Source organism: Labrus mixtus, chromosome 8 (assembly GCF_963584025.1).
Source record: "Labrus mixtus chromosome 8, fLabMix1.1, whole genome shotgun sequence".
Lineage (NCBI taxonomy): Eukaryota > Metazoa > Chordata > Actinopteri > Labriformes > Labridae > Labrus > Labrus mixtus.
Genome location: NC_083619.1, coordinates 18,497,603 through 18,515,112, shown reverse-complemented (window position 1 = coordinate 18,515,112; position 17,510 = coordinate 18,497,603). Strand labels below are relative to the sequence as shown.

Below are 17,510 nucleotides of genomic sequence, written 5' to 3'. Positions count from 1 at the left end.
GAGACAGACAGACAGACAGACATATAGGTAGGTAGATAGATAGATAGATAGACAGACAGACAGACAGACAGACAGACATATAGATAGATAGATAGACAGACAGACAGACAGACATATAGATAGATAGATAGACAGACAGACAGACAGACATATAGATAGATAGATAGATAGATAGATAGATAGATAGATAGATAGACAGACGCAACAGTGCTTCCCTCTAGCGTCATCATTTCTCGTCACGTGACCTGTGTTTACATCCTCCTCAGCTGTTTCTTTCTTCTTCCACTTCGACACAGCGGCTCACAAGCCACTCACTTCTTTGCCTTTCAACACAACCTGCAAGTTTCGCGTACAGTAGCCTACATTAAACAGTGGTTGGCATCGGAAGGGGCGGCTTGTTGGCGCGTCTGGAAGCACTGTCACTGACCGACCGTCGCAGTGCACATCCAGATACACCGAGTGAGTTAATGCGACACTGCATTGTGAGTATTTTTTTTTGTTTAAAATGCAGACATTTCTTAATTCTAACATCCGCGTATGTGAAGTTAGACTGCACTTTTAGCAGCTTGTGCGGCTGTCTGCTTCAATAGATTTGACACACCGAGTTAACTCGCGTTGCAGTGTGTTTGGTAGCTGAGCATAAATAGGCGAGCTTACCTAACCTCCTGCTTTGTCTCTGCTCGGATGATGGCGCACTCAGGCCCACAGAGCTAACGTTAGCTCGGTTCATTGGCAGATGGCGACATGGACACTTAGAAATACTTTATATTGACTTTTACTAAAATCATCAATTTGATCGACCACTGTGACTGACGGCTGAGCAATGTGCACCTCGTCTTTCGTCTTCCTGAGTTTAACATTACGAAGCATCACACAGTACTTTTCTGTGTCTACAGGCAAAAGAGGTTCAGATGTGTTGTTGTTGTTGTTGTTGTTGTTGTTGTTGTTGTTTTTGTAGTATTATGCACTGCGCTTTCTCCAAACCCGCAGGGATATTTCAGCCCTTTAATAATAACAAACCGGTTTATCCAGTCGCTGCTAAAGATTGAGGTTAATCGCACTGCAGAGAGCTGGCCAGCAACTGCGTTTTACTCGACAAGTAGGAACAAAAGCTGAATGATGAATGCTCAGAAACACACACACACACACACACACACAGGCCTCTTTTCAGTGTTTGTCAGCTGCGGTGTGTTCAAGTTCTTGACTCGCCGTGTGATTTCCCACAGAAGTGGACTGGCAGGAGTTATGTATTATTGATTTATTTTTTTATAACGCTTGACAACATTTCATGATAACGCTGTTGTTGTTTTGCTCCATCGTCACACGCAGTGCGAGGAAAGTGTTCCGGGCAGCTGATTGGCTGACAGGCTGCCGTCTGTGTGGCAACTGCAGCACGTGACCAGGAAACGAGCTGATTGGCTTCATCAGGTGTCAGTTTGTGTGACTACAAGGAACATCTGTGAACATCGCTGCATGTACAGCTAGTGAGCAGGGAAATATAAAACAATATGACAACCTTCAAACCTGAGTTTAGCTGTTTCTAAAAGTGTATGATTTTAACGTGTTACTGATTTATTGACTTATTTGCATAGATGGAGCTTAAACATCAATACACCATATCGCAAACCACCATGGAGTTTAATATAAACAGCTAAGGCTTTGGATCGATCATTTAGGGGTGTAATTATCAGTTCAAGCATTATTGATTATTCTCTTTTTGATTTATTTGACTAACTGATTGTTTGGCCTTAAAATGGCAATCAATTTTTCCCAAAGCCAAGACGACATCCTCAAATGTCATGCTTCATTCACAACCCAAAAGTATTCAGTTTTCCCGGTGTAGAGAAAGAGAAAAACTCAGCTTCTATACAGAATTTGTGTTGTCTTTGTTAGTGTATTCTGGTGTAAAGTTTCCTTGCGTGTCTTGAAGGTGCAATATAGATTCAATTATTATTATTACTATTATTATCAACAGGCTGAAAACAGTAATGATGTAAAACAAATCCCCATCAAGTTTCTTAAGTCTAGTGAAAATGTTGTCACAGTGCTTGTTTTCCTTTTAAGCTCTAAGAAACGAAGCACATCCTCACAGATGAAATCTTAAACCATTATTTCTAAATCATCAGCGTGACCGAGAATCTTAACTAGGACTATAACCAACAATCACTGAAGTATACTGGTCATTTTCTGAAGTAATTTGTAATAGTAATCTGAAGTTTTGTCAATAAAATGAAAGAAAATAGTCCTACAATAATATTCTGGGCCTCAAGGTGGCACCTTAACATATCTTTTTTTTTTTTGCCCTACCAGATTTCCAAATCCAAAAAACATAATCGTTAAGTAATATATTTGCAAAGAGCAGTTGTAAACTTTAACTTTTAGGAGCATAAATCAAATAAATACTGAATTTCTGCTAATGAAAAACCCATTCAATTTCACTTATATGCTATTTAAAACCTCCAATAAGCTGCATCTGTAGTCTAAGGTCCACTTCTGTGGTGACAACAATTAACAACAGTTCAAGTCTAAAGCGTTGCTGGCAACCCAGTTATTATTATCTTACACCTCACCGATTAGGAAAAACAAAGTCGATAGCGAGATGCAAACAGTTGCATTGAGGCAAAGACAACTGACTGAGTCAAACATTCATGCTAATAACAAAACTGTGTGACCTCTTTTTTATTATGATGCAAAAACAACAATAGACAAACTGGGGAGCAGACGACAGAGAACTAATGGAGTTCTTGTTATTTCTTTATCTTTTACACACAGACAAACTTACATTGAATCACGTCCTGTTGTTAGGCTCCACTGTCACATCCCTTGGCTGTTTGTGACTAATTAACACAGAGTCCAGTCAAACTGCTCTCACACAGAGAGAGTCCAATACACTTTCCATTTAGTCTGAAGATGCTTACAAAAAGCCCGGGGATTGAGTAAGAGACAAAGCCATACTATTATGTACATGGAAAGGGTTAATTTACTGCTGAACATGAATATGTTCAGAGGATCTTGGGGGGCGATCTTATAGTCTGGTCTGAGGATGAAAGTTAGGTCATTAGACTCCAGGATAACTTAATATTTTTTATTTAACCTCCAACATAAGCACAAACTGTGTAACAGTAGAGTAAGACAAAATGTATTCATAAAATATTTAATTTAATATATTTTAACAATAAACTAGGAGAATTGTGTAGATAATTAAAAATGATATCCTGTCCCATGGGATGGTATACATTAATGGGTTGTACCAGCACAACAACATGCAGGCTAAATCGTAAGAAGTCACAAACTAGAAACTGAGAGAAAGCAAAGCATTAAATGTCGCCATGACATATATTTCTGTAAAGATTATTATTTTGCTTCTTTAAACTCACTTAACTTTAACAGGAGTGGGTAAACAGCATAAAGCCATGATGGAAAAGAAATGATCTTCCTGTTGTGAGAACTCTTCTGACCTTTTAGAATCAGTAGTGAGAGATAATGTGTAAAAGTTTGTATTGAGATGACACTAGAGGAAGGGGCAGTAGGTAAAAAAAACAATCCAAAGGTTGTATCCTGCAGGGTCCTCTTAGCAAATCTTATCATCTTCTACTTTTCAGATCTGCAGGTATATAATGTAAAATCTTACTATTAAGTGTAACGATGGTGCCAGAAAAAAGGGGTCATAGGGTGACCGAAACCATAATGATTTATCTTCTTAGTGCTATGGATGACCACAGCAGGTTTAATGGAAGTGGGTCATAATTCTTTGAGGTATCCTGAACAAGTGAACCTGCTGGTGGCACTACATTAGCACCCAGGCAATCATCAAATTAATAAGGACCAGCAGACTGCCTGACCAACTAACAAACTTCCCCAGAGCCATACCATTAGCCTAGCTACACATGAGTACAAGTATTAGTAATAATATCATGTAAACATATATAATAGTAAAGGGGAATTCTGTGTTTCTTTTCCAAAAAGAACAGTGGAGATACATCTGTACACCCTGATGTATATGACATAATTAACCTATATGTTATTTGGTGTTTGAGCTCAAAGGAGTTTCTGATTTAGACGGTAAGAATTAACAGATTTCTTATTTTGTTGCCAAAAGTTGTTCATTTATAGAGCCAGTTTTTACAACGATAGTGCACAGATAGAACTTGTCAGTGTACTCAAAAAGCTCCATCTTAGACAAATGCCTTAATTAAAGGTAATTTGACATGATAAAAACAAATAATTTTGCCGACTAGCTTTTCCCCGCTGTGATGCTCTGCTACGTGGTACTGCAAGAAGAAAAACTGCTGCCTGCTGAGAGCAGTGCAACAATATGGTCAGATTGCACTCTACTAGAAAAAAAATGTGATTACACAGTTTGTAAACCACCCTAACCACTGTTTCCTGTATTACATGTTCTGTAACAGAAGTTTTCATATCATTAGAAAGCATGATCACATATCTGTGTTAGGCCAATATATGGCCCACAGTATCACAAGCTGACAAATATGTTGACTGGACTATACTCGCTACTGTGCACTTAGGAATAAATCAGCTGATTTTTTTACATCTGCATATTGGCAAATATGTTTTGTAATAATAAAACATTCAACATCACAGAGGAGAAAACGTAGCTGAATTTGTTTCCTATAAAGGCAGATCTCAGTGATTACACCTCTCAAGCCTTTAATCTAGTATCTTATCCTTGGATGTGAACATGTTCACATTTTTTGCTGCAGTGAATCTGGGACAAAACAGTCACATGTCGGCCTGAAGAAATGTACATTCACTAGCAGGATTTGTATATTCACAAGTCGTATTGGGGGAAAAAAACCAACCAGAAATTGTTCATCAGAAATATATTTTTCATGGCTATTGTCGCTAGAGGTGGAACACATGACATATTATAAAAGCTGTCATCTGTCAAAACAACATCACATATTAATTCTGTGTTCTCCTGATAGCAAATGTCAGACTTGTGACTTTAAAGATTTATAATGAGAATGATGTATCATTTTCCACCAATCCAGTTCTATCTCTCAGGTATTTTTTGAGGTCTGGGTAAATAATTAATTTAGCTTACAGAGGTTTAATTAAGCTGATAAGGTTTCTTATTCACACTGGAGTAAACCACTATGGTTATCTTCTTACCTCATGCCGCGTGCTGATCAGCAGTATGTGTACACATCTGTGCGTGTGCTGGCCAGAAAGGCCCCTGATATGGAGTTACAGCACTAGACTTGATATTGAGTTGCATGTTTCGTCATCCTGCATGGTTCACAGAGATGTCCCTAACCGGGTCATGACAACACGGCATGACCTGAGATGTTGTTGCGCTTTTTATACACACAAGGGGGCCAACCAAGGCCATGGGTTGTATTTAAATAGTCAAATTCTGGGTATAGTTTCCCTTTAGCAATATGTTTGATTACTTACCTGGTCCCTTTTTGATTTGTATTAAAGAATTAGATGCAAAAAAACAATTCACTTATAAATATATGTTTCTTTATTATTTTCTGTTTTGGATGGTTAAGGTTGAAAGACGTGGTTGAACCTTTCAAGAGATTCAAAGCAGAATCAAGAAGGCAAAAGGGCAAAAGAGTGTTTGATTTTTTTGACTACATTCTCATGTTTTAAACCCAAAGGCTAACATTTTTGCTGTTTGCAGTTTTCAGGCTGGTTTCATTTTGGCAAAACATGTAATTTCATTCATTTTCTTACGCCGCTAGCTCGATAAGCAGGAGCAGCAAAATGTAGCCTAGCAGTTACCTCAAAAAGTATGTATTTCTTTCGACCACTTATTTTTATGCTGAATGGCACAGAGCTTTTGAAGTCAAACTCTGACAAGCAACTGACTGACAAGTAATGTGCATCCTTCTGGAAATGGCTGTCATGATATGAGTGTCTTGAAGTCAGAATCTGCCTTATTGGCCAGGCGCGTGTACACACATACAAGCAATTTGACAGCTTTCACTGTGCTGTCAGTGTTTGTAGCCTACGGGAGAATAGACATTGTGTCGATTAAAACACGCCAAGTCTGAGGAAGAGCGTGTTGGCTCGAAACGTCACTTATATGTCCTTCAAATGGGAGCTTCTTGGTGTTTGGATCTTGTTTGCTTTTCGAAAGAAACAAGGTAAACAAGCTTAGCAGGGGAACATTCAGAAGGCCAATGAGTTTGCTTAAAACTTTTGGAAATCATAATAAGATATATACCCAGTAGTGGGTGCCTAGGACTTTTATTTCTGTTGCCGTGGTATTGAAACAGGTATCAATGTTGTTTGAATTTGACTAATATTGAGTTGAAGTTTAAAATTGTGTTTTTTCCACAACCCTTCTGTGTCCAGGCCAACTGATATAAATGTAGAATAAGGGACTGTAAGAATATTATATTTCAGTAGACCTTATAAAATTCACTCCTGTTTGACACGCTATCATTGGTACAGCAGCACCCGAAAGTAATTTACCTGTAGGATACCTCTCCTGACCCATTTTCCGGATTTGAATTTAAACTATTTCCGACTCACAGGACTATGCATTACAGAGAGGGTAGAGGGAAAAACTAAGATGAGAAAAGTACACTGCTGTACAATCATGGACGGTGAGCGAATCAATAATTATTTTTTGTTTGCATGTGAGAAAAATGCGATTACCTGCTACATAGTCACCTCCGAATGTAATCTTTATGAGCTGAGTGAGATGTGGAGATGCTGAATAGGCACAGAGGGAATTCAAGACTTGACTCCCTCAGCTGCTATACCTATTCAGTCAGTGCTGGTGTGGGGTATTTGAGTTATCGAAGCATCTGTGAATTGTTTAAAGACCAGCATGTGTCTGGAAGTTCCTCTTTATTGCTGCACGTTGGTACTTCAAAGCAAAGTATTACATAGTAAAGCCAGTAGCTCAGTGCTTAAAGAGAACGTTTCAAAGCACCAGAGATCAGTGCATGTTTTAATTGACCTCTTCCATTAACCTTGCCCAGAAGTGTTCTCGGACTTTCAGCATCTGCGGCCTAAAATGAAAAAAAAAAAAAAAAAACAAAGACCTTAAAGCTTCTGAGATGAGCTAAAGGGTGAGCAGCTTAAGACATATTTCTGCACCTTTTCAGCATTTGTCTTTCTCAAGAAAAAGAGTCTTTTAATGGTTAAGACGATTTGAAAGAACGCATCTGAAAACATTTGGAGATCAAATATACATTAAAGTCATTTTTCCAAACAAAAACACACACCTCCTTAAACTTCCAGGCTCCCAAACATGTGGATTAACTTCCTTTATTTGAGTAAATAATATATTTTGTAGAGCCCGACCGCAATAATTGGCCATCTGATAATATCGGCAGATGTTGGCATATCCAGTCACTATTGTTATCCGGTAATTTTATTTCACATATGCACTGATATTACTAGATTTATTCACCAGTCAAATATAGTATTTGAGTTTCATTGTAATAAACTAATAGTTCTCTTTCACCAGCAGAGTGTGCTTTATGGATTACAACAAGCATTATCACCCTCCAAGCGATGATTCACGTACATGCGCAGTTACTTTCCTGTTGAGTGACCATCTTGTCTTCCTTTTACTGTATATCTTTTCCACAAGTGTTTGGTAACTGCATTTGAGGGATCAACGTAATAAATGTGTATATCTAAATCTATCTATCTCTAGAGATCGAACATAGATCTAAGATATCGGCCGATAAATCGTCTTCTCAATATCGATATCGGCCTCAAAAATCCGATATCGGTCGGGCCATACTATTTTGGTTTCAGACTTTTACTCTGACACACGACATCACCTTGTGCTCTAGGATATGACAAAAGACATTTAATTCCACATTATTTATTCAATTATTTTGGGTGGGTAAACCCCTTTTGTAAACCCAAACATTTGAGAAAGTCATCAGCAGTAAATGAAAATAACAGATAATAATAAACAGATAGCTCTAAGGACATTTAAAAACAGAAAGTAGTCATTTTCAGTACTTAACAAGAAAAAAAGCGAACATTTGCGAAAGGCAGAAAAAAAATGTTCTGAACCAGATGTGTATTTTTCTCGACATGACCTTCTGTGTTTAAATCTAGAGTATTACAAAAAGTCCCTGACTTAATCCAAAGCATGGCCCCGGCATTGAGTTGTGTGCATCTATAAGCTGGAGTAAGGTTGTAAGAAAACAAATATGTACCTTATGACAATTGATCCTGAAACCTTCTGTCGTAGCTACTTCTTTATTATTCTTGTAGATGATCTGTTTTGTTGTTAGTATTGTTGTCAATCAATAAGTTGAGTGAATTTTTAGGAACATTGATTAGCAATGATTTTTGAATCAATAATGATATATAACACATCAATTAATCAATGCATTTTCCAGACACTTAATCATTCGATGATTAACATTGATTTTGTACTAAAATAATAAATGTGCCAGCATAGGGTTTTCTTTTCTTACCCTTTTTTTTTATTGATTTTTTTTAAAGTATCAGCCTCTCCGTATTTCAGCTATTTATCTCCTAACCTTGAACCCTCCCTCTGGACAGAGCAGTGCTGTACAGACGTAAGCCCTATGAAGCACAGTGTCAGCAACAGATGGCTTACTCCAGGTTTACGTTGTGACATTATGAGCAAGAGTCAAAAATGTGAATTAAATGCTCTTCTAAAAGAATTTGAGCTACAACCAATGTCTGTTGTCAGTAGTAGTTTAAAAGGTTATAGTTTTCCAAGGCTCGTTGACCTTTCAAATTGCCTGGATAGTCCTTCCAACGGTCTTAACGTAAACATGTAGAGACAAAAGTTCACTAATATAGAAACAAATAACATTCACTTTTAAAAAGCTGGAAGCATTGAGTTGCTGTCAATTTTCTTTAAGGTGTGGATTCATTTTCTGTCTAGTGAGAAATTCAATAAGGTATTCGATTCCGCTCTAAATATGCAGCCCAGGGATTTACACATGAAGGGCATTATTCTCTGCTAGCTATATTGTGACTCATACTTCATTTAACCTCTATAACATGAGGAATAGAGAGCTTCTTCACATCGGACAGTTTTTAATGTGTTTACAGGAAAATCAGAGGTGTAACAAATGACATCAGTGAAGGCTCTGATCCATGAAGCTCGTGAGCCTGCATGTATTAAACCAAGGCCTTTGCACGTCTAATGAATGTCCCCATCATTAAGGTTATTAATCACAACTGTGCTCGTTCTGCTTTACAATGTCAAAATGTCTGTTGTGAAAAAGGCCCGCATGCATAAAATAAACACAAACAACTGGAATAGAAAGAGTAATTTGTGCTTAGTCGTCTTAAAGTTGTCTAAAAAAGACCGTACATTAAACAGTCAAACATGCCGTTTTGATAGATATTTTATTAAGTAGTAAATATTTTTAAAAAATCTATCTAGAGATATACAGTATAAATCTCTGCTTCAATCAGAATATAAACGTTGCGTTTGTCTCGTAAATTTATTTAATAAAGACATGTTCCCTTGCAGCCATATTGCCATGACGTACCTCTATAATTTTTCACAGGTTACTCCCTGCCTGGACATGACGGTTGTCTGAGCAAACACTCGAGGAGTCACAGCGTCCTTCAGCCACCCGTTCATCTCCATGCCACTCTGAGGAGGAAGAGGAATCACTCATCCTGAGTAAAAGTTCTGCCCTTGTGTTTGTCTTCTCTTTTCGCCATGGGGGGAGCCGTGAGCGCCGGGGAGGACAATGACGACCTCATTGATAATCTGAAGGAGGCTCAGTATATCCGCACAGAGAAGGTTGAACAGGCTTTTCGGGCCATAGACCGTGGTGACTACTACCTGGACGGCTATCGGGACAGTGCCTACAAAGACTTGGCCTGGAAGCATGGCAACATACACCTGTCTGCTCCGTGTATATACTCAGAGGTGATGGAGGCCCTCAAACTGCAGCCAGGACTGTCTTTCCTCAACCTGGGCAGTGGAACCGGCTACCTGAGCACAATGGTTGGTCTTATCATAGGTGAGCATATTGTAATCTTATCACACAGCTTTGATTTTTCAGTTGTGGGAAGTGCACAGATACATAATAAGTTTCAACTAATTTTAGGAAGTACACCAAGTGTGACAGCAATTCAGAACCCACAGTCATTTGAATGCAAATGTAAATATAACAACACATTTTTCAATTGATTGCTGATTAATTTCCTGATTAATCAGTTACTTTTTTGGTCAATATAATGTCAAAAAGTTAGTAAAAGATGCCCATCTCAATTTCCTAAAGCTCAAGGGACCATCTGCAAATAGTTTTTTTGTTTGCCTGTTTCCCTAAACATTCAAAGAACATATTAATCCAACAAATTTAAATCTATCATTTGACAATTATCTGTTTCAGCTCTGAATGATACCATATCTGGTAGTAAGTCATTCTGTAAAAACCTGTTTTTTTTCATGTGTTTTTTCTGCCAGGACCATTTGGTGTGAACCACGGAGTTGAGCTTCACAAGGATGTTGTTGAATATGCCCGAGAGAAACTGGATGATTTTATAAAGAATAGTGAAACCTTCGATAAGTAAGTACAAGTTTGTGAGGAATTTCAGAAAATATAATTTTTTTTTTAGCTGAGAGTAAGAAGAAAAATGTTGATACCCCCTCAAAATGTATCTTTTACATATTAACCTGCAGCTGATTATCTTGGGGACATAAACAACATCTGCCTCCATTCACGTTTAAGACGCACAATCTTTTCATTTTCATAATATAGGTTTGTGTTTAAGTTTCAGGTTTTGATGCCTGCTTTTAAGTGAGATCATCTTTTCTTTGACAAAAATGTGATGCCTTCAATCCAGAGGCACAAACATCTGTTCCATCATTGTTTAATGTATTGTACCCACAACCGTGTATTATTATATTTTCACAGGTTTGAGTTCTGTGAACCCGTCTTCGTGGTGGGGAATTGCCTTGAAATCTCAACAGACAGTCATCAATACGATCGCATTTATTGCGGCGCAGGAGTGCAGAAAGACCACGAAAATTACATGAAAGTGCTGCTAAAAATTGGAGGCATTCTGGTGATGCCCATAGAGGATCAGGTAAGTGCTGCATGCTGCCACAAGGACACACATTTAACACATCTTGATTGCTACTCGAAATGCTAACACATGAGGGATAACGTGGACAAAAAAAAAGCTTTGACTTACAAGACTGGTTATGCAACTTTCACATGCATTATTGAGACACAACTGGCCCTGGATTTGAGTAGCTGTATAAGAAGCACACACTGTGCTGTATAAATACATTTTGGATTTGAAATTGTGGATTTGTGAGTGTGGAATGGCTGCCGGGCGTGTAAAGGGCATTTAGAATATTCTGGGAAGTTGGTGGTGAAAATGGTCGTCAGGAAGCTTAACCAGCAACTAGGCAAGGCAAGGAACGTTTATTTATGTAATAATAATAATAATTAAAATAAACTTTTATTTATTTGGCACCTTTCAGACACCAGGCAATTCAAGTGCTTCACACAGGAACAAAAATCATTTCACAAGATAATGATAAAATAGCCTAGAAGACGGACAATAAAATTTGAGGTAAAAATAGTATGTAAAAAGCTCAAACTGATGAATCACGATCAAGCAGATAATTAAATATCATCAGATAATCTATTTGCATCAAAACAACAAAGCGCACATCCACTCAGCTTATGTAAACACCAATGCCAACGATTTCCAAACCAAACCTTTTTAGTCTCTTTGTTGTGGCCTTTCATCGGCACCAAGCCTGTGTTTACCAAAACAACAAAAACCAAAAAGGCTTTTTCAAATGACTTATCGGGAGAAGAGAGACTTTTGAAAACGCTGACACACTGTGTAATTGGGCATCCTCGAAGACACGGCTTTGCACAAATGTGAAGCCGCAACATTAAGAGATTGAGTAGTTTTCCCATTTTCTGCCACTTTGCACCACTACTCCACTGCACTTCAGAGAGAAATATTGTACTTTTTACATCACTACGACAATTTTTACACTTTCAGCCACTAGTTATTTAAAACATTCTGCTTTAAAAAAAATCTGTACTGTTTAAAATAACGTTTTGTATTCAGGACTTGTAGTAGCATAAAGCTTAGTCCCATTTTTACATCTACTGAAGAATCTGAGTTTTTCCTCCACATTTCAGTCTTTTGTAACTAACATAAAATGACATAAAGATGTAATCATCAACATATTCTATCTTCATGTTTATACTAATAAATGCTCTGAAAAATCATAATGCATAACATAATCAGCTCAGGGATTATTGAGAGCCTTGGTCAGCCTGCTGCAATCACAACCTTCAATCAAAATGGTATTTAAAATATGCACATTTTCAACACAACTAAAAGCAAATGTAAACAACTACGTATGTGATAGTGAAAGAAAACGTAATCACACAGAGACCTTGTGCTGTGACAGTGAGTATTATCCTGTTGAATGAAGTGCCTTAAAGATGTATATGAATGCATGTATAGCGGGCCTCCGGCAGTCCAGTCTCTGCTGGTATTAATGGACCCGTTGTGTGCCACTTGAATGACCTCAAACCATTAACCCTCCCCCTACTAGATTTATACTCGCCATATTGTCATGCAAGATGAGTCGTAAGCCTCATGCGCTTTAATTGTGTTTTGATGGCTGTTATACTTTGGATGGATAATTACATGTTATGGCCGGAGCACCCAGATATCACTCACATACCCTGAAAACCATTTGTGACATATCCGACTCCTCACACCAGCGTATATATGTAGATGACGTGTCTGGTCGCAGTGTGTGATGTGCTGTGTAATATTACTGCCACGATTGGTTGAATCATTACTGAGCCAATCCACAAAATTGATTGCCTGTCCTATAAATAAATAAATAAGTCTTCGTTTAAGACAAACATTACTTGGTCCCAGGCCCTTTAGCACTAAACTTGACAGTTGCTGTCTTCTGTAACCATGGTAACCCAAAAGCTTGTCTCCTATGGACCAAAAATGTATACCTAAATTGAGAAGAAGAATTGTTTGAATGATCAAGAAATGAAAAATTGAATCATTAGACACCAGAGTTTTTCTACCATTCAGAGTCTTGCTGTTCTGTTAAATCGATGACATATAGCCCTTTAATATATTTTTATATTTTTAGTATTAATCAATTTCAGGAGAAAATCTCATTATTATGAGCTGAACTTATCAATGGCAGTATTTGATTTCTACAGAGGATTTAAATACAATGTTAAGTTTAAGTTAAATGCAATGGATTAATATAAACTTCCTTGTTATGGTGGAGATAATGATTCTGTGTGTGTTGTATGTCTTACCTTAGTTCTGGTTTCCTCTGAACTCTGGTGTTTTTTCAAAAGAAATCTCGATTTCAATTTTGTAAAATTCGACCTTATAATATCACATTTGCTCTATTCATACTTCCCAGATAAGAAAAAAAAACAGATTCATAACCTTCCAACTATTTGTCAATTGATTTCCAACGTGAAAGCAAGGATAATGTATAACAGTCCTGAAATATTAATTTTAAAGTGCTTTGATAAAGGAGTTTTACTGTCCCTAGAGTCTGGATATTTTTGTTGTACACCATGGCTATTGGCAGTAATTTATTCTCACTGAAAGACAAGTGTAGAAATGGAGTTAATATTTCATGCACCCATTTGATAAAGCAGAGTATATATGCAAATGTCAAGGAGGGGCCTTTCCTCCTCCAGGGGTTTATATGGTAACACAGTGAATGTACATCTGCCAGCCCTAATGAGCACCTTTAATATTGAGCAAGATGATCAAAAGTGTTCAAATCTTTAAATGAACTCACAAATAGTCTGTTTAAACAGCATATTACTGGTAACTGCGTTGAATAAAATAAGAAAAAAGTGCACATAGAATCACCTCTGTTCTGGCAACAAATTGGAAAAATACATCAGAAAATAACAGAGGGGTACAATATTCACATGACCAAGATTTAAATCCACAAAGGTATAAAGTAAAACCCAATTTACAATGAATACATACACAATAAAAAAAACTGTGCTGTTGTTAGCTGTTACACAGTATTCCATATTTATAAGTGCTCAGTGCTGAGTTCAGGTTTTGTCTCTTAATCCAGCTGACCCAGATAACCAGGACTGGGCAGTGCACATGGGAGAGCAAAAACATCTTGGCGGTGTCCTTTGCCCCCTTGGTCCAGCAGAGCAGAGCTGATGGAGAGAAGCCTGACACTGTGCAGCTGCGTAAGTTTCCAGCCTCTGTCCTCAACAAAAAGCCTTTGTTATGTTTTATTATGTCAAGGGGCCTGCAAGTATAGAGCATGCAGTATTTTACAATCAGACAGTACATTTGAAGTGATTTGTTGAGATGTTTCCTAAAGCAATATTTAGTTTGACATAAGAAGCTCCCCTTGAAGCTGCCTCATTGAGCCACATCTTTTGTTTCTGTTAAAAAAAGTGAGAGTCACTTTTCTCTTGGACAGCCTCACTTTTTTTATGCTGACCTAGTTGAAGGAGCGCTGCAGTTGTATGGATTATTTTTTGTTTTTGTGGTGCACCTCCCTGAAGGACTGTGTCATCTCTCTTTGTCCTCAGCGCCGGTGACTGTCCGCAGCCTTCAGGATCTGTCTCGCATCTACATCCGCCGCACGCTCAGGAACCTGGCCAACGAGGACAGTCAGGGGAAGGGGACGGTGCAACGGGTTCCCCAGAAGCGCAAACGCAGGCGCTGCCGGCGGCGACGCATCAACACCTATGTTTTTGTAGGCAATCAGCTGATCCCCCAAATGGTGGAGAGCGAGGAGGAGGAGCACAATGAGGAAGAGCACAAGGAAGTGGAGGAGGAAGAGGACAGAGACATTGGCGACATTGAAATCCTCAAGCAAGTGAACATGTTGAGAGACCAAATAATGGCTCTGCCGCTGCCTGAGTCATTGAAAGCATATTTGCTGTACTTCAGAGAGAAATGACTGATTCACTTAATGGGTGCAGCGCCTGCTGAAATGTTTTTTTTCATCCTTTTCAGTACAAATGTTGCATTATTTCCAATAAATCTTAATGGCAAAACTGTAATGGAAAAAGACATCATAGATATTATTGGATTATAATGTTATGATTGCTATGAGTTCTTTGATTTTGTTGACTTTTTTTTCTTTTGAATTGTACACCAAGAAACAAAAAAACTTGTAAGAAGTATTCTTTATGGACTTAGTGTCGGAAATCTGTTTCGCAAACCAGATTTTATCCCAATGTCAGGTTTTCTGCAGAAGTGTGCAGATACAAAATTGTACAAAAAATAAAGATCTTACTATATTTGTTAAAATATGATCATGCTAAGATGAAGACTTTTATTGCAGCTTTAAAAAAAAAAAAAAAGAAGAAAAAAGAAAGGCTTTAACTTACTGTCAGTGTCTGAGGATTCACTAAAGCTGAAAGAAGCAAGAGACACTGAGAGGCAAATTAGGACAAGTCCTCCCATCTTGAGTCTTAAAGTAAGATGTTCTTGCATAATCATGAATGGGACTCTTAGGTCATCACTTATCTTGATATTTCACTTTCAGTCAAAACGTTTGTACCTTCCTATTACAAGAAATCATTGAGCGACCTGAGTGGTTCATAATTTTTTCTACAGGGCACCTTTTAAGTAACTTTTTCTACAGGGTGCTGACATATTGTGTTTTCTCACTTTGCATATGACTAGCTGATATCCTGGTTGACATAATACGGTATTGTAGGCCCTCTCCTCTTTCCAGTGTTGATTCAATTTGTATAATGGTTAAATTAATCATGTCAGAGGTTCAAAGAATTGATCAAGGTAATAAGGGTTCTTTTCTTTTAAGGGGATTCTGTTTGAAGAGGAGATGTCAGTCTATAATGAGTACATGCATGAATATACTGTGTATGTGTTGGGTGTTCCTGACTTTGCTTCACTTTTTATGATTGGTCACTGGAGGTGATGTCCCAGGTGATCAAGTTTGGAAATGTTTTGGAAAAAAAAAATACAAAAAAGGATGAAAATAAAATCAATCAATTTGAAGGCCTTGAGACACATCTACAATTGTGTATAGTACTGCATCCTTTTTACTATTAGACAACAATGCAAATCAGAATCACTGAGGATTTTGAAGCCTTTTTGTATCCTGGACTGAAGAAGTGTCCGATAAAGCACCTTATCATGCAGTCCTCAAGTGAAAAAAAAAAAGACAAATGAACAAAGGTGCCATTTTTGGCTAATTTTTTATTGTGGACTGGACTTCTTGTCATGTTCATCCTGTTAAATCAAAGTACAATTTGCTTGCACAACTTCCCGGATAGTGATGGCCTTTAAGTGCCAACAAACCCCATCACTTTAGGACTTTTGAGAGTTCCCTGGCACAGTAATTTACCTTCCTAAAAATGCTGTAAAAAAGAAAAAGAAAAAAAAAAAGAAAACATTCCACATTGAGAAAGAAAATAGCGCATCACTGATAGATGTCACACTTTTTTCTTCGTGCTTTACCATCACAGACTTGGAAATTTTCTCCATCATAGTTTGAATGCATATTTTAGTATTCCAGAAGCTGAGTTGAATGTTGTTGATATTAATTCTATTCAATATAAGAAGTGATGATATAGATGTATTGTTTTCATATGATTCTGCATACTGTTTAAGTTGCATTTGGTTTGTTGTAGCGCCCTCTTGTACTGTATTTTGACACTGGGAACTCTGTAGATCAAAACTCCACTGCTGTCTGTTTAATAGATAAGACTTTTTTTGTTCTGGTGTAATGAAAAAAAAAATACTTTGTTTGAAAATGGGGGTGATAATTATATTAGTAATTTGTGTGTGAATACGTTTACTTTTTTTCTGTCCGTTTTTCTTTTCTTTTTTACATTCATCAAAAAGCTTTCCAAGTAAGCAATAATGGAACAATTCCTCTTGTAATTACCCATAAGAAAATGACCCCATTTAATTCGCGTAGCATCCATTAAATTTCACATGACCAATTACAGACATGCAGCGGTTTGTGCACCATTCTCTGAAATGTAATAGCTAATTAGAGAGCACATGAAGCATTGAAAGCAATGGGGCCAGCCACGTCGACTCTCAGGTCATGTCTTGCACCAAAGTTAACGGGACTTCTGTGATTGTGTTTAAATGTGTACAAGAGTCGACTACAAAATTGGCACCCAGAACAGAATAAGTCAGGCTTTATATTAGGTGAATTCGTCAAGAGCACGTACAGTTGTGTCACTGTTTATCAGGCCTATAGGTTCATTTCTCATAGAGTGTGCTGTTCATTTTGAAAATGTGTTGTTCCTTCATAAATGTTTGGCACAAAAATAAAGGTCACAATCACATTATGCCTCTTCCTATCATTGTAACCGCTACGTGTAGTGTTTAATTTGGTTCCCAGAGTAGGTCTGATGTAGTACAAGTGTCAAATGAGTCATATTTGCAGGGAGACATGAGGTAGAAACAGTAGTAAAAGTGTCACTCTGCTGTCTCTGCGAGGCTTGTGGTGACCTTTTTTGTTTTTGTCACTGCTGCTATATATTGATAACACAGAGCAGCCCATTCTT

General features: G+C 37.7%; 1 protein-coding gene across 1 annotated transcript; it reads left to right on the top strand.

The window, feature by feature from the left end:
• The first annotated feature begins 249 nt into the window (after positions 1 to 249).
• Positions 250 to 17,288, top strand: pcmtd1 (protein-L-isoaspartate (D-aspartate) O-methyltransferase domain containing 1). Its single transcript, XM_061044879.1, has 6 exons — positions 250 to 482; positions 9,501 to 9,965; positions 10,412 to 10,514; positions 10,863 to 11,034; positions 14,069 to 14,192; positions 14,544 to 17,288. The coding sequence occupies exons 2-6, from the start codon at positions 9,659 to 9,661 to the stop codon at positions 14,915 to 14,917; spliced, it is 1,080 nt and encodes a 359-aa protein (XP_060900862.1). The 5' UTR covers positions 250 to 482; positions 9,501 to 9,658; the 3' UTR covers positions 14,918 to 17,288.
• Positions 17,289 to 17,510: the final 222 nt, after the last annotated feature.